The sequence below is a fragment of the Python bivittatus genome, unplaced genomic scaffold (assembly GCF_059951505.1).
Source record: "Python bivittatus isolate LINGU-HERP-01145 unplaced genomic scaffold, Pbiv_v1 ctg000480_np1212, whole genome shotgun sequence".
In the NCBI taxonomy this organism is placed as follows: Eukaryota; Metazoa; Chordata; class Lepidosauria; order Squamata; family Pythonidae; genus Python; species Python bivittatus.
In genome coordinates, this window is record NW_028277075.1 from 74,151,237 (window position 1) to 74,174,081 (window position 22,845).

A 22,845-nucleotide genomic window follows, 5' to 3' on the forward strand; every position below is an offset into this window, starting at 1 on the left:
CGAGTTAGGTGTAACAAGAATGCTACCGGGTGGCGTGAAATTGAGATGACCTGCTTGTTTTGCATAGCTAAATGCCATGTGCGCTTTCAGAATTGGAATCACTGTACTGTATTACCTGTAGGAGGACAGCCTTAAAGAGTTATGCATCCGCATGTATACTGTAATAAAAATGAATGCTTTTTCCTTCAGAATTATTGCTTTACCCATATAGGAACGTACAGCATTCACGTTTATTTGAAAGGTTAATCGAACTGATCCAAGGCTATCAATGAACTGCCTTTAATTGGGCGACGAGACTTTTCCATTTCAACATTCGTTCAAAGAGATTTCCTATTTGCATTTTAAACAGGTTGAATCGAGTTCTAACACAACAATCATTCTTGGAATCCAAGAAAGCAGAGCAAGCAAGCAATAGACAACGACCGGCCGGCGATCCACCTCTCGCTCGCCTGGGGAGAAACGCCTCTCTCCGCGTTTCCCAAGATGCACCGCGAAGGGCGCCTCATTTGCCGCGCGCCCTTCCTCGTATCCCGTGAGCCCTTGTGGCATCGCGCGCGGGAAGGGAAGATGGCGGCAGCTGTGGGGCTGGCCGAGCGGGGCTACTTGGAGCTCGGCGGGGCTGAGCGGAGCGCGCGGCGCGGAGTCCGCGAACTCGCGTTCAGCCTCCCAGGTGGCAAATCCCAGCGGGGGCAGAGGGTTAAGGTTGCTGCGTGGGTGTCGTTCCTGTGACATGCATCATGCCCAGGAGCATCCATGCTGGCGGCGCACGGGGACTGATCCGCCTCCCTTGTCCATCTTTTGCAGGTGGTGGCGCGTCCCCCTCCGCCGTGCGGTATCCTGACAGCGCCGGAGGGTTTTGGTACCAAGAGAATGCACAGCTGGGCTCGGTGACCAGAAACCGCTTTATTCATTGGTGAGTGATCCGAAGAAGTCGACTCACCTCCCGAGCAGACAAGTTGTCAACAGTCACCCGATACTCCCGCTAGCTAGGAAGACCCAGACCTGCTGCACGCTGCTCGGGCTAAGTTTCCACTTTGACACTTACATTGTTTGGTCCCTTCGGTCCTTATTTCTGTCTTAGAGGGAATGGTGGATTGGTCAGATGCAGCTGATATTTGTTTTAAAAATAAAATCCTTAGTGGCTGCTTAAATGCAAGCTTGTTACAAGGAGTTATCCAAAGAGACTTGACATGTTTTGGTCAGGTACTGCTTTCTTTGGTTCTTACCTGTTTCTTACGAAACCAAAATATGAGACTATGAAATATGAAGTGATCAGCTCACATTTAAATGAATGTTATGTAACACAAATCCATGTTAGTGGTCCCTGAGCCTGGCAGCATAGCAGAAGTTGAATTTAGGGACTTAATGGTGACATAAGACTATACAGCTCACACATTTGGTTCCTATGCATATGGCATTTAATTTATATTTTACAATGCCAGTAGGAACATTGTAAGAAGGCCTGCTTATAGTCCCCACTATATGTAGGATGAGGAGGCCTAAATCAGATGGCAGGTCTTCTCTTTTGCATCAAAATTCCTTCCCTCTGGAGGTTCAGATTAGCAGCCCCTTTCCTCCTGGCATTTTATAAAACTATTAACACTTTTCCAACATAGTTTTTACCTGGATAGAGTTTTCTAATGGTCATTTGGGATTTCTGTTAATTATATGTCTGCCTTTTGGTTTTTATTATGTAGGTATACACTCTTGTATGCTGCCTAGAGTGGAGATTGGAGAAGTTTAAAAATGGCTTAAATAGTTTTGAATTTATCATCTCCATTGTACTTGTGGAGAAAATTTGAATTTTGAATAATTGATTATAAAATGAGATACTGTAACTTCCAATAAGACATTAACAATTACTGTAATCAAGTAGTTGCATGAATGCCCCATAGAAATCTAACTGGAAATTTTGTAGTAGAGTTGACTTTTTAGAAAAACAATTCCTGTATGGAAATTGCTGTCATAGCCAATATTGAGCTGGATTTATTAGCATGGAAGGCATGTTTTAGGTGCTTAATGAAGCAAGCAATAACAGAAAAAAGCCCCCCCCATTTGTCCCCCGACTTTCATGTGAGATTTGTCAGTAGGTACATAATTTAAACATTATGACAAGCTATCACTATTCTGTTTTCTCTGATCCTGTGAGATGGGAAAGAAGTAATAGCAGTTTGGAGTAAGGAGTAATTCAGTTTGCTTCTGTCATCTCCCCTTCGGCAATGCTAGATAAACACAAATGTTTCCAGGCAATCTAGGCACATAGGTAATGCAGCCCTTTAAAAGTGCCAATAAATCCATATCAGCCTACCAACCCAGTTATAAGTAAACATATATTGAGAAGAAGATTTAAAGGAAATTGGAAAAGAAAAATAGCTAAAAATTATAAAAGTAAGTAAGTACTTGGTTTGACTGAACTATGTACTGAAATAAGATACTCTAACCCAGTAGAGTTATTCAACACTCCAGTTTGAAAGTATTTCATGCATTGGACTTAATTGGTTCAGCCATGGACTTCAGGAATTTTAAGGGGCAAATAGAAATTGAATCAAAAGACATTTTGTAAGATTGTATGCTGTTCTGCTGGGACAATTTTGATTGACAGCTGCTTTCTGGCCAGTGGACAACATGCAACTAAGCAGGAGAAGGGCCATCAATGGGCAATTAATGTAATTAGCTTACTTAAGTAAGAGTAAACAATCAAAGAGTTGGCTGCTTTCCCTATCCTATGGGTCTGCTTATGTGCAAAGGGATGCCAGCTGGGAAGTGGGAAATGGAACAGTCACTCATCCACCTCAGAAACATAGCCAGTCAGCCAGGCACTACCACACAAGCCAAGGGGTCTTGAGCGAAGTGTTGATCATAGTGGTCCTAATGCAAGGATGCTAGGCACAGTGGATGTGTCTTCCCATATGCTAGATAAATCTAGAGGTTGTAAGGAGTTCCTTCTATAGCCGGATATTCTTATTGGACTTGACACATGAGGGAGCTAGCTTGATCAATAGAGCAATGAAATGCTTTGGTTTCAGAGGCGAAGAAGTACTTCATGGTATATGATAGAGCTGTTTACAACTCATTAAACCAAACATATATTTTCCTGGGTTTATACAGCAGCTGTGGAGGGCAGCCATGTGATCACAGGGGAAGTTGTAGCTGTTATGTACAGGTGCTCTATGAGTGCCCCTGTGCATTCTCAAGCACCCTCAAAACCAAAGTGTTCCTCAGGTCTATTGATTAATGTCATGGCAACTCCAGATTCAATTATTGTAATATCCAAAGAGAGTGTTTCTGCTGGCCCAGTCCTCCTCCTCTTGTCATAGCCCGTGAAATAGAGGGCTTTAAAAAGGGATATACAGAATCCTCCAGGAACACACAACTATACTGGGAACAACTCCACTTGTAGTTTTTTTATTATTCAGGAATACTGCCTTGCTCCCCTCCTAACAAGCAGGAAGCATGTTAACAGTGCATCATTGATTTATGACTGGCTTATTAAAAAAAAAACAAGACAGAGTCCCTTGTTTGCACATAAAGCTAAACAAAGCAATTCATTTGGGTTTGCTAGCTGAACCTACTGGCAGGAAAAACCAAGAAGGATGATTGAACAGTATATGCCAGCTTTAATATTTGTTCCCCAATAAGCAAAAACTCTGTATAATTCTGATTTATTGTGGTGTGTGAATACATTCTGGTTTTGATCCTGAGTTGCTTATTTCTTCCTGAACTTTGTACAAAGTCCTCGGTACACAAAATATTGGGATTGGTTGTTTACTATCAGTGTAAAGCTGCTTTCTCTCTCTCTCTCTCTCTCTCTCTCTCTCTATATATATATATATATATATATATATATTTTGCAGGGCAACCTCAGGCGGGACATTAGAACTGGTAGAAGAATCTCTTGACATAAACCTTTTGAACAATGCTGTTCAGCTCAAATTTCAAAACTGTAATCTCATACCGAAAGGAGTGCATATTTTTGAGACTCAAAATCATGTTGTTATATTGGTTTCAACCAATCAGACAGTACATAGATTGATGTTACCACATCCCGCTCGGATGTATAGAAGTGTAAGTAATCTGTTAATATTGCTATTTACAAAAAATTCTTCCAATGTTATTAAGTCAGAGACAAAATTATTTTAGTTGAAGAAGTCAAAGCAAGTCACAGATTTGTTTGCCTCTGTTCTTTCCTTGCATGTCACTTTACCATCATCGTATTTTATATTAACTCCTGTCACATCCAAACCACGGTGCTTATTTGAAGAATCATATAAATTAAGCCGAATTTTTTAAGTTGGATAGTGAGTGTATTTTATATGTAATAAAATTATTTACATATCTTCATATTGAACAATCTAATCTGTTAAAGATAATATGGTTATGATGGTGAGGAAGCCCATTTATTAATGAGAGAGCATATAATTGGTATATGGCAAACTCCAACTTCAGTTCCTGGTCTTTTTTGTCAGATCTTGGAATCAGATAATTTTGATAATTTCTCCTCAGATTCTAGCGAGCTAGTGACTGGATTTGCATGAAGTGATAACTACCCATAGTTAGATGTAGTATAACATGAAAATCCATGTCATGGCTTAAATTATGATTTAGGAGGTGTGCCTTAACTACAGTTTGTACTTTTGTTTTATTGTAATTTTACTTAACCCATCTATAGCTACATGCATGGTCTGAATCTGACAGGGAAATTAATATATGGAGTTCTTGGGGTTCTCCGAGCTTGGCTGTTTTCTTGCAGATGTTTTGTTACCCAACTAGGTAACATCTTCAGTGCTGGAAGGGAGTGGGGTTTGCTCTCTGTTTATATACAGTAGCTTGCCTTGTCAGCGCTGGTGGGGGCGTTGTTTTCTCCTTGGTAGTTCCTACCATTATCAAATTAATATGTGATATTATATAATTTCAAGCCCTCATATAGAAACAGGAATACCCCCCAAATGTAAAAGGACACTTTTATGAAGAGAAAAAACCATAAGGGGTGTCAGTGGACTAAGTGCCACAAAGGCTGGTGAGATACCAGGAGGAGTAGAACAAGAACTGTCAAAATGTATCAAGTGTAATTTGGTTTGCTGGGGTAAGGTTGCTGAATAACCTTCTCACCATGATGTTGCTTAGCATGTCATAGACTAACACTCACTATCAGCATAATGGGCTGGTTATTATGAGAAAATGCTTTATCTAATCTTTTTCTTGTTTCAAGTTTTCAGATATTTTTCATTCATATTTTACACAACAGAAATATGAATAGAAGTCATTTTACTATTTTTCTTCTTCAGTTTTATATTTTCTTGTTGATAATTTTACCCTGGTCTTTTTTTTTTTAAATAGGAGCTGATAACAGAAAGTCAGATGCAGTCTGTTTTCACGGATATTGGAAAATTTCATTTTAGAGATCCATTGAACTACTGTGTGATCCCCACAGTTCCTGGGCTGTCACCTAATTCCACTGCTTCAGCAGCTTGGCTTACCAGTGATGGAGGATCTCTCTTTGCTCTGCCATCTGCTTCTGGTGGGATTTTTGTCCTTAACCTACCACCTTATGATGCTCATGGTAAGTGCATAAGATTATAAAAAAGCAGGAGATTCAAAGGATACCCAGCTAGGCAGGAAAAGGGGCATCTTTTAGAATGTTGTAGTTGGCTGTGCAGCAGTTAATTTGCTGTCCTGCTCAGCCTCATAAATATATAGACAATTTATTTCAAGTTGCATTATCCTCAGAAATTTAACTTTGTAGCAAACCTTACAGTAATTTTAAACATGTCCTAATGCATAGAAGACAGGATGGGGTTCTAAGATCAACAGAACTAGATTTTAAAAAGTGGTGTGGTGGCAAAGCTGTTCAGCTAAGAGAAGTAGAAGCATTCAGTCTGGAACTAATGTAGACTCCACTTTGCAGATGTAATTTCCTAAATGCTAACACTACCACCTTCATTCTGATTTTTTCCTTGGTAGTCTTTTATTTTAAATAGGAATTGTTTCAAGTAAAAAACTTAGCAAAATGTCCCATTTTGAGTGCAAAATGCCCTATTTTGACCTTGAAACAGCAATTCCCAAACACTCTCTTTTGAGCTTGAAATTCTTCCCAAATGCCCAGAATACTATGTTTTGTATTCAGAACATTTTTGTTCTCGAAAATGGAATGTTTCATGAAGTTTTGTGATTGAAACAGTTCAAAGTGAAACATTGCAATTAGTGCTGCTTTTAAATTAGAACTGGATTAGTTATTATTAGTCATTTTAAGAAATAATGACCTTGTCTTTGCTTAGACCACCAACAGAATTTTATTATATTAGTTCTAATTATCCACTTACTAATAAATCAACTAGGTAATAAATTTGTTTTAAATGTCTTTTTATAGAATTCCCCAAAGAGTATCCATCTGGTTTAATTGCATCTTTAGTGTATTTGTCAGATTTTAAATAAATTGCTAAAAATTATTTTCTTGTTTTTTAGAGATGTCTTCAACTTCATTTGTGGAGTTGAAACAGAGTTCAGTCATGCAGCGCTTGCTTACAGGTTGGATGCCAACTGCCATCAGGCTAGTATTACGATGATAAGCAATTAGGGCTTATAATTAGAGCTTAATTAGAACTCTTAAAGCCTACACAGCAACAAGTAGAATAATTGGAATTGGCTTTGGAATGAGTGAACATGAAGGGAAATATAGAACCTGGGACTGGAGAGGGAAGGAATAGCAGAGAACTGAGGAAAAGTTGAAAAAACAAATCAGGAGGAGAAATACTGAAGGCACCCAGTTGTACAGAAAAAGGGTACCTCTCACTTTTTGTAATTAGCTCTGTTCCCAATAGCAATTAAATTCTTGTGGTGCACAAGACAGGTTTTCAAAAACAGAAAGAGTGGAAATGGCTACCTTTGCCTAACTTACAAGAAAGAGGAGTTGTGAGAATAATATTAGTCTGTTTTGAAAAATGCAGCATGAAATTATGATAAATTCCTGCTTGATTATTTTGGAGTTTAAATTTCTGCAGTTTGCTCACTGTAGTATTGCCCTTGATGATTACTTTGAAGTTTTATGTATGGCAAGTTATAATATTCTTTCTCCTGAAAGGAGAATTGCTGCAAAGAAAAAGCAAGTGCTTTACTTATAAACAGTGCTTCTTCACCTAAGCTCAACTAAAAATGCCCTCTTCAGTCAATGCTCAACTAAAATATCAACAATTCATTTCTAATAGTGCAGCCTTTCCTAATCTATTATCCTCAATAATGAAGTTTGATGGTGGTCCAGTTAGTCATTACTATTTGCTAATGGAATGGTTGGAATGATAGATAACATGGAAAAAGCTGTCACGTAGTTTCATTGATTTCTTCTTTTTGCTTGTCTCTGTATTTATTATGTCCATTTTTACAGAGGGGATCAAAATCCTTCAGATCTTCCTGTTAGCTTATCTGTCCACTGTCGTGAACATGATGCACTTCTCTTTGCACTCTACCAAGATCATAAACTTAGGATGTGGTCTTATAAAGTGAGTAATGTTTTATTTTTGTTTGTTAATTAATTTTTAATATACTAACCAGTTGGTAGTGATCAGAGTGGTTTGTGTCATGGGTGCCATCTTGACTTTTTGATCTATACGCCCAATGGACACACCTGCTCTGACTGACCCTCCCCCTGCCCCCCCAATGCACAGAACTGCTCACCTCAGTCTCATGAGTTTGGACAAGCATCCAGCACAGTGAGCTTCATGGTTCAGTCATACGATGAGCTGTTGGCTTTCCTGGACCAGTGCTGTTCCTGTTATGGATGTGATGGTTCCACATTGAACCATTTGATACAGAGTACAGTCATGTTCCTGTAGTGGTCAATAGTAATTGCTGAGGAGGAATGGACAAGAGACTTCTCTACCTCTTCCCTTTACTGCACTATGGGAGGCTTTGTTGTGTTGACTAAGTATTTGGACACTATTCCTTTATTGTGAACATGAATTAACTATAGAACCATGGGTTCCATTTCATTATCCAGCAGAGCCTCTTTGCTAACTAGAAAAAGATATTGCTCCTTTTTCTCATTGTGCCTGCAGTCCTCTGTGCCCTGAAACATCTGCGAAAGATTTGAGGGATCTGCCAGAATAGTTGGGTAGATGATACTATAATAATGATGATGATAATGATAATTTATTGAACTTGCAGGCTGCCCAATGCTCAAAGACTGGGCAGCTCACAACAGTTAAAAAAATTACAATAAAATCAATAAAACAGATTATTGGCCCAAAATATCTCTTCCCCTCCTTCCTGCCAGTTGAGTGTTCTAAGAAGAATTAATACTAAATTCACAAAAGTACCCCAAGAACTGTTATGTCAGCAGATGACACTTTTAGAGACAAACCTGAATGGCATTAATTTTTAGCTTAGAAATATTTTCTTAAAAGCAGAAGCAGATATGTAAAGTGTGAAAATACACTGTAGTGGCTAAATACAGTGTACAGTACTATCAAAACTACGATGAGCTGCGGAAGATTAAAGAAACGGAATAAATTGTCTATCCAGTGTCTCACATTGCTGTATTTATAATTGTATTTACATATGTTTGCTTTTTTGTTTTACTCATCTAGCATCTTATCTTAACAGAATCAAATGTGCCTGATGGTGGCTGATATGTTGGAATTCGTTCCTGTAAATAAAGATCTGAGACTTATTGGTGGAAGTGGACACAAATTACAGCTGGCATATTCTGAATCATTGGGGCTTTATATTGGTGTATACTTGCATGCACCAAAACAAGGACAGGTAGTGGGAAACTTTGTATTTGGAAAATATTGGTTTGTGTAAAATACATACTGTTTCTGTGATAATTTATGATTTCACATTATTTGACAAAGGCAGTTTACAGCAATATATACTTTGTTTTGGAAGCTGAGATAAAAAGCAAAGGTTAAAATGCTGATCATTTCAAAATGTTTCTTGTTTTAAACATGGAGAATTAAATAACATTGATACAGGTTAAAGATATATACATATGAAGTACGTTTAGAGTGATATTGAAATGCATTGAGTAGCACAAGGAAGGACAGTTTCTTATCTCTAAAGTAAAATATTGTGGAAGAGTTTTATTGTGCACCTAATTTTAGATACAGAAGTTTTAAATACCTGTCTGAGGTTTCCCATTTGTGCTTCATTCCTTGGCTATTTCAAGTCCTGTCGATATGCCCATATAGCAAGCCAAATACCCCTTTTTGTCTACAGGGAGAAGTGGCATAATTCCTGAGAATTGTTCTGCATGCTAGAATATCTGATTTACATGGCATGCATGCTAGAATATCTGATTTACATGGCATGTACAGTGGGGCAAAAAAGTATTTAGTCAGCCACCAATTGTGCAAGTTCTCCCACTTAAAAAGATGAGAGAGGCCTGTAATTTTCATCATAGGTATACCTCAACTATGAGAGACAAAATGAGAAAAAAAATCCAGAAAATCACATTGTCTGATTTTTAAAGAATTTATTTGCAAATCATGGTGGAAAATAAGTATTTGGTCACCTACAAACAAGCAAGATGTCTGGCTCTCACAGACCTGTAACTACTTCTTTAAAAGGCTCCTCTGTCCTCCACTCGTTACCTGTAGTAATGGCACCTGTTTGACCTTGTTATCAGTATAAAAGACACCTGTCCACAACCTCAAACAGTCACACTCCAAACTCCACTATGGCCAAGACCAAAGAGCTGTTGAAGGACACCAGAAACAAAATTGTAGACCTGCACCAGGCTGGGAAGGCTGAATCTGCAATAGGCAAGCAGCTTGGTGTGAAGAAATCAACTGTGGGAGCAATAATTAGAAAATGGAAGACATACAAGACCACTGATAATCTCCCTCGATCTGGGGCTCCACGCAAGATCTCACCCTGTGGGGTCAAAATGATCACAAGAATGGTGAGCAAAAATCCCAGAACCACATGGGGGGACCTAGTGAATGACCTGCAGAGAGCTGGGACCAGAGTAACAAAGGCTACCATCAGTAACACACTATGCTGCCAGGGACTCAAATCCTGCAGTGCCAGATGTGTCCCCCTGCTTAAGCCAGTACATGTCTGGGCCCGTCTGAAGTTTGCTAGAGAGCATTTGGATGATCCAGAAGAGGATTGGGAGAATGTCATATGGTCAGATGAAACCAAAGTAGAATGTTTTAGTCTAAACTCAACTTGTGTGTGGAGGAGAGAGAATGCTGAGTTGCATCCAAAGAACACCATACCTACTGTGAAGCATGGGGGGGGGGGAAATATCATGCTTTGGGGCTGTTTTTCTGCAAAGGGACCAGTACGACTGATCCGTGTAAAGGAAAGAATGAGTGGGGCCATGTATGGTGAGATTTTGAGTGAACACCTCCTTCCATCAGCAAGGGCATTGAAGATGAAACGTGGCTGGGTCTTTCAGCATGACAATGATCCCAAACACACCGCCTGGGCAACGAAGGAGTGGCTTCGTAAGAAGCATTTCAAGGTCCTGGAGTGGCCTAGCCAGTCTCCAGATCTCAACCCCATGGAAAACCTTTGGAGGGAGTTGAAAGTCCGTGTTGCCCAGCGACAGCCCCAAAACTTCACTGCTCTAGAGGAGATCTGCATGGAGGAATGGGCCAAAATACCAGCAACAGTGTGTGAAAACCTTGTGAAGACTTACAGAAAACGTTTGACCTCTGTCATTGCCAACAAAGGATATATAACAAAGTATTGAGATGAACTTTTGATATTGACCAAATACTTATTTTCCACCATGATTTGCAAATAAAGTCTTTAAAAATCAGACAATGTGATTTTCTGGATTTTTTCCCCCATTTTGTCTCTCATAGTTGAGGTATACCTATGATGAAAATTACAGGCCTCTCTCATCTTTTTAAGTGGGAGAACTTGCACAATTGGTGGCTGACTAAATACTTTTTTGCCCCACTGTATTCATCTTGATTTTCTAGAATAAAAGAAATAAAGGGTAAGGATATGGTAAGAATTTATTTCATTTTTACTTGTACTGATTGCAGAATTATATTTTTTTCTGCAGTTCTGTGTCTTCCAGCTGGTCAGCACGGAGAGTCATCGCTATAGTCTTGATCACATATCGTCACTGTTCACATCTCAGGTTGGAACTGATAACATTCAGGTCAATGAAGTCAAACGGGTTTCAGATAAAAATAAATACATAGGTCATAGGTAATCCTCTTCAAGCTGAAAAGGCTTAATTGAGCTATCTTCCATCCTACGTGAGCATGGATAATGTGATGAGAAATTATATATACAATCCTTCTAGATTCAATCAATAGATTCTACATTGATAACATAATACTGTTCTTAAAGTTTGTTGTTGTCAACCATATTTTCATTCAGGAGACACTTGTTGATTTTGCTTTAACTACTTCTGAGATCTGGGCACTTTGGCATGATGATGAAAATCAAACTACTGTGAAATACATAAATTTTGAGCAGTAAGTTTTATTCCTTTTAATTGTTAATTGGTTTAACATTTTCTTTAGAAAAAACTCTTTAACTTTGAATATTTTATTGAAAAGGTTTCAGAATAAGTAAGTTTGTGTGCCAGAGGACTAGAAGATGGTAACATAGAGCCAAACATGATTCTCCTCTGCACTTTTGAAGCTTTAGAATAGGATTAGAGTACATAACTTTGATAGATTGTTCTCTTCTACCTGAGCTTACAGCTGTCTTGTTTCTAGGCAGGAGAAATCATTTTCAGATAAAGTTTTAGGCTGAAGATACCCACCGTTTCAATTTCTAATAATGTTTCTAAGATGTATGGGAGGTCCAATAGCATTGAGAATAGATTATGTTTGAGATTATTTTTTTGCTTTGCAGCAAGCCACCTCTTTGGTTATTATTATTATTTTTTCCTATTAAAAGGTTCTTAAATCAGCAAAAAACCTAGTGGGCACCAAGAGAATTTTTGGCTAGTGCATCATTGCCATGGTGGGAACCTGGGGGCAGGCCCAAGAGTGTGCATGGTTGGATTAATTAAAAAAAATGGACAGTTTACACCCACACAAGAAAATAGACACAATAAAGATAGCTTGGAGAAATGTGTGTGCTTATTTTCTAGAATCTGTGATAGCACTGAATTGAAAAAGGGACAATGTGGGTGAAAGATGATGATTACCTGGAACATAGTCTTTTTTATTTGGAAGTAACATTTGAATATATATGTGTGTATGTATGTGTGTGTGTTTATATGACTAAAATCATCTAGTCTTGTTTTAGCAACGTTGCCGGTCAGTGGAACCAAGTTTCTGTTCAGCCCCTGCCAGCTGAAGAAGTGAATATTCGAGATGACCAGGACCCGAGGGTAAATAAACCCTATGAATTAATTAAGGATACTGTAGTGCTGTATTTAATTTGCTTGTACTGTTTATGTATGTATAATATAATAGAGGCCCTTCAGTTTGAGCAATGCATTTGAATGCCAAGGTTGTACTGGAAACAAGATTAATAAATAAATCTGATTTCCAGTACATTTCCTTTAGATATACAGTAAACACTTGATTTAATAGACTACAGATAGTCCTTGATTTATGACAGAAATTGGGACCAGAATTTTTGTCACTAAGCAATGTGGTCATACGACCGCATTGCTTAGTGATGGCAATCCCTGCAGTCCCAGTTGCCATCATTAAATAAATCCCATGGTCATTAGGCGAGGCGATTTCCTGATGGCTTCCTACAACCAAAGTTGCAAGTCCCAGGTGCCAGGTGGGAGAGGGAGTGAGGGTGTACACAGGGGTGCAGGGGATGGTCAGGGAGGGCGTGTGAGGGTGCGAGGGAGGGTCAGGAGGCTGCAAGGTTGGGAGAGGCGTGGGTTGGGAGGGTGTGCAAGTGTGTGAAGGGGTGTGTGAGAGGCGCAGGTTGGGGAGGGTACGCAAATGGGAGGGTCAGGGAAGGTGTGAAAGGGTGCATGAGTGGCTGGCGTGGCATGAGCGCAGAGGGGCTGGGGAGGGTGTGCGGATGGAGGAGACTTACCCCAGTGACTTGTGACCTTCCCTGCCGGCTTCCCCATTTATTTTCTGGGGAAGCCAGCAGGAAGATTGCAAATGGTGATCATGCGATCACAGGGTGCTGCAACTGATCGTAAATGTGAACTGGTTGCCAAGCGCCTCGATCGCGATCACATGACCACAGGGTGCTGGGATGAAGAGAACTCTGAGGACTGGCTGTAACCACATTCAGTCAGCGCCATCGTAATTTTGAATGTTCACTGAACAAATGGTCAGGTCAAGGGCTACCTGTACTTGGAAAGAAGGAGCATTTGTTACTCCCAAATACATGTTAAATTTGAAAGTATTCACAGTGATTTACATCATTTGAAAAAGGAGGACATTATACAATCATGTAAATGTAATATAATCCCTCGTCTGTCTACTTTGGATTCAGTAGACTTTTCTGCTATTTCAGGGGACTGTCCAGAAAGAAGTTTCGGCCATTGAATCCAAATTTTGCTAAATGAGGAAAATTTGCTTTAATATCTGTTAAAATGAAAGATTTACTGTAATTGATATTGCTGCTAATATTCCAAGTGTCCAGATGTGTCTGGATGCAGGAGTTAATTAACCTGTCTTAAGAAATAAACTGTGTAGTACTTGTTTCATATATTTTAATACTTATTCTATATGCACTAACTAGCCTTTTCTATCCCATCATTCTTTGTTCAAGTTTGAATTTTCAAAGTTGGATGAGCAATGCATTCATCTATGTTGTTCATTTTATCTATCTGCAGTGATTAGGTAACATGTATGAAGTTTTATGCATTTCATGTGGTAGATGCATACTAATAAAAAATTTGAGAACCCGCTGAGCATCATGCCACTCACAGTTTTAATGCAAGGAAATAGCATCACAACTTTATTTTAAAAATCATATAAATCTATTGAATTGTTACCAATTATAATGATTCTTACAGGAAACATTTACAGAGGCTATCTTCCTTCCTGGCCAGTTCACAAATGCAGCTTTGCTTAAAGCTTTACAGGTGAGTAACAGTGTTATTATTTGTTGGGGAATTTGTGCCAACTAAGTAAAATAAAAAAAAAAAATATTTTGACACAAAATGGCAATGTTGGATTCTAGCTAATTGGCATAATATTTTTCTGCCAATTCGTAATTCTTAATGATCTTTTATTAGTGGCCATCCGAAAAGAGCATTCTCTTGGATAGCAATTGATAAGGCTAGATTTGGAGCATAAACCACAAAACTTTATTAAGTTACAGGATCCTATTGTATTGGGCAACAAATCACAATATGTAATATACTAGTAGGAAGAAGCAGTTGTATATTTTTAAACTGGGTTTCCATTGCACAGTGAAGTGTAATACATCCTGTGTCATAATTTTAGAGAATTGATCAAAATATTAGCTAATATTTGGAAAGTGGGCATGGTTAAATCTTTGTTCCAGGCGAGTTAAGTAATTTCCCCTACACAGGTTAACATATTCTTTCCCATTAACGTTTAGTAGACATAAGTGGTAGGAATTGACTTCCTTATTCAACAGTGTCTGAAAAAACATGTTCTTAAATGCTTTGTTCTCTGAAAAAAAGTTGATACACATAAGAAGGCACTTGAATTACAAATGGAAGGTTATTGATCAAGTGAGGAAGTTATATACTTGTAAAACCACATGATATAGAGAATGTAGGGAGGTACAATTAAAACCAATTTCGATTTCAGTGTTCCATCTGCAGTTTACTGAATGAAAATTACTGTAGTGGAACAGGATTTGTTTGAAGAAAAGAAATTGCTTTATGGTATAATATTTTGATCCCAGAGAGATAGGAAATCAAAATAAGGTCACTACAGAGTTTCAATATTAATAGCAGAAGTACCAGATGATAGCTACATCCAAATGAGTGTTATAACTTAAGATATGGCATGTTAATAATGTGGAATGCTTGGAGTGGCAAGGGAGATAATAGAATGTTGATAATAAGGAAAAATGAAAGAATGCACAAAGGCAGGAATCCGTATTGTTAAGCTTCACACAAAGAAACATGAAATCATATGTAGACATTTGAAACTGATAGACAGGATGCTACATGATTGGAAGTGGAGCACAGTTCATACTACAGGTGCTTTAGTAATATTTTTTAATTTAATAATTTATGGTCCAAGACCAAACGCTATAGTAATATATCTGATCTGGAAGCCACAAAAGGTCTTGTGAGAAATACCTCTAGTAAAAGGTATTTATTAAGCAACAGTATAAGCATGGTTTGGAAAGTTTGGTGACAGTGGAAGACTGAAATTGTTACTGTGTCAGATTTTGGAGGAAAGATAGAAGCAAGAAAATGTGATCTACTAATGAGGTGGCATTTCATTTAAATAAGACAGATGTTAATTTGGCAAGACTTCTTGATAATGAATCAGCTCCAGTCTGATGCCATCAAAACTTGGTTTGGTGCTCTTCTAAACCTTTTCCAATTAGTGGTTTGCCCTTTTTTTGTGAAAGTATCAATATGAAACTGTGACATTTAAGGTTAAGCAGTGTAAATTGTTCTCTCTCCCTCTCCCTCCCCCTCTCTCTCCCTCCCCCTCCCCCTCTCCCTCTCCCTCTCCCCCTCTCTCCCTCTCCCTCTCCCTCTCCCTCTCTCTTTTTTAGATATTTTCTCAAGAAGCTGAGAGACACCAAGACCTGTCATGGGATGAACTGAAAAAAGAAATTACTATAGCTCTAGAAGATGAGGTGAGATTAGATTTATTTCTGTTTTAAAGAATCATTTCAGTTACATTTAACTTTTGGCTGTTTTTGGGGTAGTGGCTGCTTAGTCACATATCTCCTCTAACACTTTTGTGACTGTGATATGCAAACATTGTGACTGTGTTCACACATGATGGTGAACTTATCTTTTTAACCATAGTTTTGATGAACATTTCATAATGGTCTGGTCTATATATAATGCTAAAACCGAATGGATTGTTTCATACATAATGCTAAGCAAAAATTGAACAAATCCAATTATGGCTTAGTGTTATGTTTGAACCAGCCAATTGTTTTCAAGCCTCATCTTTTTCCCTAGTTCCTGCTTAGTATAAGAAATGATAGACTTGTAGGAATTTTGTTTTTTAGTTAAGAGTCATTAGGACAATCTATTAAAGTTTGATTTGGTTTGTGAAATGCTAGCTGTAGCTGTTACTAGAAATGGTAATAGTCTAGGTTCACTGGTTTCTTATATAATGAAGTTTTCCTTATGAGGATGAATTTAAGATTAATTGGTTAATAGTATTAAAATGCCAGGTCATCATTTGATAAAGAATAGGTAGTAAATTATATTATTTTTCCCCTCTTCTCCCAGTTCCAGGGCAATGTGACAGAATATGAATTCTCACATGAAGAGTTCAGACAATTACAAATAGAATTCTGGTCAAAATTCTACGCTTACTGCCTTCAGTATCAGGAAGAACTTTCACGGCCACTTGCGCTACTCTTGAATCAGTGTACTAATATGGTGTGTCTGCTAAAAAAGGTAAGAACCAAGCTATTACATTGTAAAGCATTGATGTTTTATAGGGTTATAAAACACATGGTGACCTCATACTTTATTGTGATATTGAAACAATACCTTTAAATTCGTTGAAGTTCTACAAAATGCTTGCAAACCTACATTTATTTTGTAAACACTCAGTTGACCTAAGAAAATAATTCCCTGATCATACATTTCAGGTATTTTTTTCTTTACAGTCAACATAGTTGTCTTTGTTTTTTACTTTATATTAGGCTTTTCTCCCCCAAATAAATGGGAGAATCTATAATTTTAAAAAGTGCCTGGATATCATGGAAATGGTTAAAAGATTATTTGATTGTTTTCCTCATAGCTCCAATTGTTTACTCTGATTTGCCACTAATATTTTCAAAACATATTTTAAGACATGAGAATATGAACAGCCATCCTGACTGCAGGTATTTGCTTTGCAGTTTGCAGAAATATATTTTATATTCATGACTACATTGTATTTACCTGTACAATTTGAAATAAGAACAAACCATTGTTTTCTGTCTTGGAAACTAAGTAGTGGGTTTGTTTTCTTCCCACAGGGTTACTTTTCTTTTCTTGTGCCATGCTCCTTAATGGATCATCTTTACCTCTTGCCTGATGAACAACTGATTAATGAAGTTGAAAGTGCTGGCTTAGATGGTAATAAAAAGATGGAGCTTACCATTTTTCCTAAGATGTTATTTCAGTTCCAGCAAATTCTTAATTTTGCCAGGGTTGTGTTAATGGTTTCAGTGTCCCTCTGTGATTTTCTTGTGATTTTCAAAATTATAATATGAGTTTAGCTTTGTAAAAGAAGAAAAAAATCGCATCCAACTCTCTTCTCTCCTCATTCCCCAAATTTGTTCCAAGAGAAGATTCTCCATATTGCTGTTAATTTTTTTGCTGTTTGTTACTTTTGTACTAACAAAAGGAAGGTTGAATGAGATTAGTCTACAGTTTAGAGAAATTTATTTTAAGGTAATAACTGGATAATATCTCTTCAAAATCTCTCTTCCAATACTCTAAATAGAAATACTTTTTCCAGGAGTAGCAGAACTGATCCCTGTAGTATACAAGCAATAGAACTGTTATTCCTCTTGCCTTCCCTAATTACATCAGATATCTGCAAACTTGGAATGCAGTTTATCTACTACTAGATCTTTGCCTGAGAAATAAACATTGCTATGCGTTCCTCATTGGCCAAGCTTTTACATTAGCAATCTTACAGAATGTACAGCAGCTTTTACTTTAGCAACCTTATAGGATGTACAGGAAGACTTATATCTACAGTGACCATACGTCCTTTATTATAAAGGACAGTCCTTTTTCAGAAAGTTGTCCTTTAGATTATTTAATCTAATTATTTATTTTCTTGGTTTTGTTCTTGAATTTTCCTTTGTAAAGCAAAGTTACAAACATAATTTTTTTATCCTTGTGAACCTCTTTCAGATTTGCTCCTTTTTCAGGTTTGTCCTTTATTTTTCCAAGAGAATATGGTCACTGTACTTATACCCTACTTCCCTTGTTTGTCCAAACAAGGAACCAGGAGAGAGGATGTTGTTGGAGTATCTTCCATTTCATTACTGTTGCCCTTTACTAGTGTTTCTGGAGCTGTTTGTTTCTTGGGTTGCCTTTTCCTCATCCTGCTATCAGAATCATCTGTTTTGGCAATTATTGTCTAGTTTAAACCAGATAGATAGATCTAGATTTTTCCCTCAGTCTTCAAGAGCTTAAAATATGCTGTGCCTGAGCATATAGAAGCAGTTACCTCAGGCCTGTTTGCAAATGGACAATTGCAAGACTGGGTTGACTTCTGTAAAATGTAGTGTACTAAGATCATACACCACAGGACATTGAGATATATATTTCATCTTATTTGAGGTTTTATGTTGACATAGCAAATGAAAGGAACTTTCGTATTTTGTGCCTCTTTAGAATGCACTACAAAAAAAGCTATTTTATTTTTGATAAACTCTGAACTCAATCTTCTTGTTGCAGAATCTGATTTTTCTCATGATCTTCTGAGTCTTCTTCAGTGCCTCCGATTAATTGGGGAATCAGTTTCTGTGGAAATGGCACTCACAATGGAAATGGCTTGCTTCCGTCTCCAGTCTCCAGAGAGAGCTGCAGAACAGATCCTTAAAGACTTGATTGCTAATGACACGTAAGCCTGGATTTTGGCTCACTTGCACTTACTGGTAATTTTTTAGTCGTGGAGGCAGGCTGGAAAGAAGGAATGTACATTTCAGAACGTACAGCTAATTAAATAAGCGTGATACCTTATTGGACTATTTTCCTCTCAGAAAGCAGAGGCAGCTAAGTTGATCTCTCTTGCTGTAAAAAGTGATCTTCCAGTTTTAAAGTTCCATTTCTTCAGGCCTTAATCGGTTCTTGCCAGAGAACCCAAAGATTTGAGCTCTGCTTTTAAAAAAAGTTTTGAAGTTTGCCTTCGACTCACTGTTTGATTAGTCAATTGAACCACTAGGTTTCTAGCAGAATAGCATGCCAGTTTGGTTTATAGTACAGCCTTTTTTATTATTATTTATTTATCTTATTATTGAGAAGGGAAAAAACACCTAGAAAGTACTTTAACAAAGAAGTGAAATACAACCAAAAAAAAAGTTAATATGTCATTATAACAGTAAACAATTACAATTCTATATATACTTATCTAATCCAAATATTATTCTAGTACGTATATATTTCTAACACATTTATATGACTATAATTTTTTTTTAATTTAACCTACTGTATTTTGTATAAATGAGTCCCCATATTTCATTTTACTTGTCCATACAAAGTCTACATCTGTAGGCAGTCCACTTGTAAGTAGCAAGTGCAATCAGGTCTTCAATCCATTAAATAAATGGGGCCATACATTTATCTTTCCAATGCTACAGTGTCAGTCTTTTGGCCATAATAAGGGCATGGAGAATCCATTTACGTTGTCCGGTTGTCAAGTTCCATGTACTAGGTATATAGTTCAAAAGAATATTATCCTCTGAAAATTTTAGCTTTTGTCATAGAATCATATTTATATAGTCTACTACTTTCTCCCAAAACTTGGTAAGTATAGGACATTGTAGAAACATGTCCTTCTTTACCTATAAAGAAGCATTATCCTTATTACATCTCCAACAAAATACTGTTTTTGACAGTCCTTTTCTACACAAATGTAATGAAGTCCAATAAATTCTAAATATTGTTTTTTGTTGCATAAGTCATAGTTTAAGGTCCATTGACCCTCTAATTATACAGGTTAAGACACTCCTCCATTGACTAGACAATATAGGAGCCTCTAATTTTTTATTCCACTCATCTTAATATCTGCATATCAAATTGATTAATACCAAGTATCTATAAAAACTTATAGTAGGTATTTTAGTTTTAAAGGATTTAGCAAGTTGTCCTAATATCTCAGGCTGAAAATGCTGCTGGTCCAAACAATGCTGTTAACAAATGTAGCAGTAAATATTGCCATTGGGTTACATCTGATAGATGATATTTATCTCTTAACACAGAATATGTTAAAAATTCATCTTCAACATCTTTCAATTGGTCCAAAGTCAATATCCCCACTCCCATCCAATTTTTTCATATCACCATCTTTTTCCCAATATTTAAAGTTGGGAGGTTTATGGTACAGCCTTACGTTAAACCTCTAGAATCCCTCAAGCTAGAAAGCTGCCACATAAATTCACAGTGGAACTATAGGTATGGTGACCGTACTTTCTTGGAAAAAATAAAGGATAAACCTGAAAAAGGGGCAAATCTGAAGGAGGTTCATAAAGATAAAAAAAATTGTTTTATGTTTATAACTTTGCTTTACAAAGGGAAATTCAAGAGCAAAACCAAGAAAATAAATAATTAAATTAAATAAATCTAAAGGGCAGGTTTCTGAAATAAAGGACTGTCCTTTATAATAAAGGTCACTGTAACTATATGTTCTATGTGGAATTATTCACTTGCACTTGACATATATTTCTTGACAATGATTACAACAGTAACTAGTTTCAGAATAATGTGTCAAGGAAATATCAGCCTAAGAGACAGCAAGTTAAGAATTGTTGAGATTGTAATATACCACAAAATTTATGGTAGATTTCTCTGTCTTAATTCTCCTAATTGATAATCTCTCAATGTATATAATTCAACCTAATTAAATTTTACTTTTTTTTTTTTTTCAGAGAAAATATGATGGAAGATATTCACAGCAAACTACAAGAAATCAAAAGTCCAGTCAATGCTATTGGGATGCTTATCCGGGAAATGGACTATGAAACAGATGTTGAAATGGATAGAGGATTCAGTCCTGGTGAGAGGAGAAGAGCATTATTCTCCCCCTCCCCCCAACATTTTGATTACGGAGAATCAGCTTATGTTAATGCCTATTTTGTCTCTTTCTACAGTTCAGCCCATAAACATGCGCATGCATCTCTCACAACTTTATGGTAGTAGCACAACAGTAAATATGGTATGTTGGTGTGTGTACAAGATGTCTATGACACGCTTTTTAATTTGCCGGGACCTGTTGATTTTACAGCAGCTCTTGCTGCGGCTTGGAGATGCTGTGAGTATATTCTCAAATGCTAGCATCCTTCTGAATCCTAAGATATATAGATACATAAAAAATTAGAGGCACAGTGCCCATTTTGTGACAGAGGACAAGAAATAAATCAGTAATGGAAAAGTTATCATTTTGCTGGATATATATTGTCATTTGGCAAACAAGGAGCATAATATGCATCAGTCTGCTAATCAACTGCTGTGTGGTGTCTCTGGCATTGGGCTTGGGTCTTAATGTTACACTATTTCCAAATTTATATGTGATCACTGTTTCATTCTAACTTATATGAAATTAACCATGGTTTAATGTCTGTTGACATATTTTAGGTACTTTTGGGAGGGGATCAGCTATTCCACACTCAGCAGAACTTACTGCATCGTACATCTGTTTTGATACTATCTTATTATGTAATAAGGTGGGCAAGTCAGCGTTTGGCATCAGATGTTCCTGTTGATGAGCTGTAAGTGTTTTATGTTTAATGTGTAAATATATCGGTATATAACAAAGTGTATAAATGTGTCTATAAAACATATATTTATTTTTTCTCCTTTTGTATAAAATAGGCATTTTTATTTTTATTTTTTTACAATAGGAAACAATTTGTCCAAAGTCTGCTTATCTGTTATCAGGACTTCCTTTTACTGCTTTCTTCATAATTTCCTTACAAAATATATATAGCTTTTTCATTTTTTTAGAGATTATCTTAGTCAAAATCAACAGTTTAGAATTACATTTCCATGGGGTTTTGTGAGGAGATGGAGGATGCTTGCCTGCTATTTAAAACAGTATGTTTTCTTTTTGAAGATAGAAATTTTGAAGATTGCTTAATTGCTTATTAAGATATAACATCTTCTGTCTGTTCCAAAAGTTGAGTTGTGTTATCCTGAATGTGATTTTCATATATTTCAGTATATAAAATTCTCAACTTGATAGCAAGGAATGAAGACCCATCCACATTTGAAACTAAGACCTCATAAGGTCTTCATCATGTCATTTTTCAATGATGGATTGATGTTTTAAAAATGAGAAAAACAAATGTGATGATGTCCAAGAAAATATTTAATATTCTTTTAGATGGGATTAAGCTTTCATTTTTAATAGAGATAGTTTCATCTTCATATTAACCTATTATTTAAAAGTTACTGTTTGAAGATTTTCTTCTTCCTGGTTACAATTGCAATATGGTATACATTCTTTGCTTTTCATTTCTTTAGTAGAGTTAGAATTGTAAAGCTAAATTTGATAAGTAAAAGTAATGGATCTTTCTTTAGGGAATCAAATCTACAGCATCTTTCTGTATTAAAGCTAACGGATTCCACAACAATAACACCACTCAAGCTGGGTAAGAAATACTTATGTCTTTTGTCTTGGTTTTGATTTTTAAGTGTTAATTTTTGTCTCTAATTTTAAAGATTAATATTAAAGATTTTTCCAAGTGATTAATAATGTTATTAGATTGCTTAATCAGATACATTAAGAAATCCCAAAATATTGCTCAGCTGCTAAAGGTGATGAGAGCCTTTAAACATTGTTCTAACCATATCTTAAATATTGCATGGCTAAGTAATATTTAAATGACTGATTATCCACATAATTACATTAATGTAACATTAACTATGTGAGCTTTGATCTTGTAATCTGGCTATGGTCAGTGGCATTTTTGGGGTTCCTAGACATAAAATGAGATATAATGCAATTGTTCTCTTAAAGCTAAGCAGATTTGGATATGGATAGGAGATTTTGTGGAAGTCCTATTTACATCATCATCAGTTCCATTATAAAAAGAAACTAGACTATA

At 36.8% G+C, this 22,845-nt stretch overlaps 1 protein-coding gene across 2 annotated transcripts in view; it reads left to right on the plus strand.

Annotated features, from left to right (window-relative positions):
• The first annotated feature begins 547 nt into the window (after positions 1-547).
• NUP160 (nucleoporin 160) overlaps positions 548-22,845 on the plus strand; it is a 41,711-nt gene continuing 19,413 nt past the window's right edge. For both annotated transcript variants that reach the window (XR_015797157.1, XM_007432593.3), the window contains exons 1-19: positions 548-670; positions 805-913; positions 3,855-4,065; positions 5,338-5,560; positions 6,463-6,547; positions 7,379-7,493; positions 8,596-8,754; positions 11,015-11,092; positions 11,338-11,435; positions 12,220-12,304; positions 13,913-13,981; positions 15,607-15,690; positions 16,301-16,471; positions 17,041-17,140; positions 18,479-18,644; positions 20,668-20,795; positions 20,890-21,050; positions 21,374-21,507; positions 22,319-22,389. Coding sequence is in view for 1 of the 2 variants with exons in the window: in XM_007432593.3 (XP_007432655.1) it covers positions 568-670; positions 805-913; positions 3,855-4,065; positions 5,338-5,560; positions 6,463-6,547; positions 7,379-7,493; positions 8,596-8,754; positions 11,015-11,092; positions 11,338-11,435; positions 12,220-12,304; positions 13,913-13,981; positions 15,607-15,690; positions 16,301-16,471; positions 17,041-17,140; positions 18,479-18,644; positions 20,668-20,795; positions 20,890-21,050; positions 21,374-21,507; positions 22,319-22,389 (2,350 nt within the window). In the remaining variant the exon portion in view is untranslated. The remainder of the gene's footprint in view (positions 671-804; positions 914-3,854; positions 4,066-5,337; positions 5,561-6,462; positions 6,548-7,378; positions 7,494-8,595; positions 8,755-11,014; positions 11,093-11,337; positions 11,436-12,219; positions 12,305-13,912; positions 13,982-15,606; positions 15,691-16,300; positions 16,472-17,040; positions 17,141-18,478; positions 18,645-20,667; positions 20,796-20,889; positions 21,051-21,373; positions 21,508-22,318; positions 22,390-22,845) is intronic.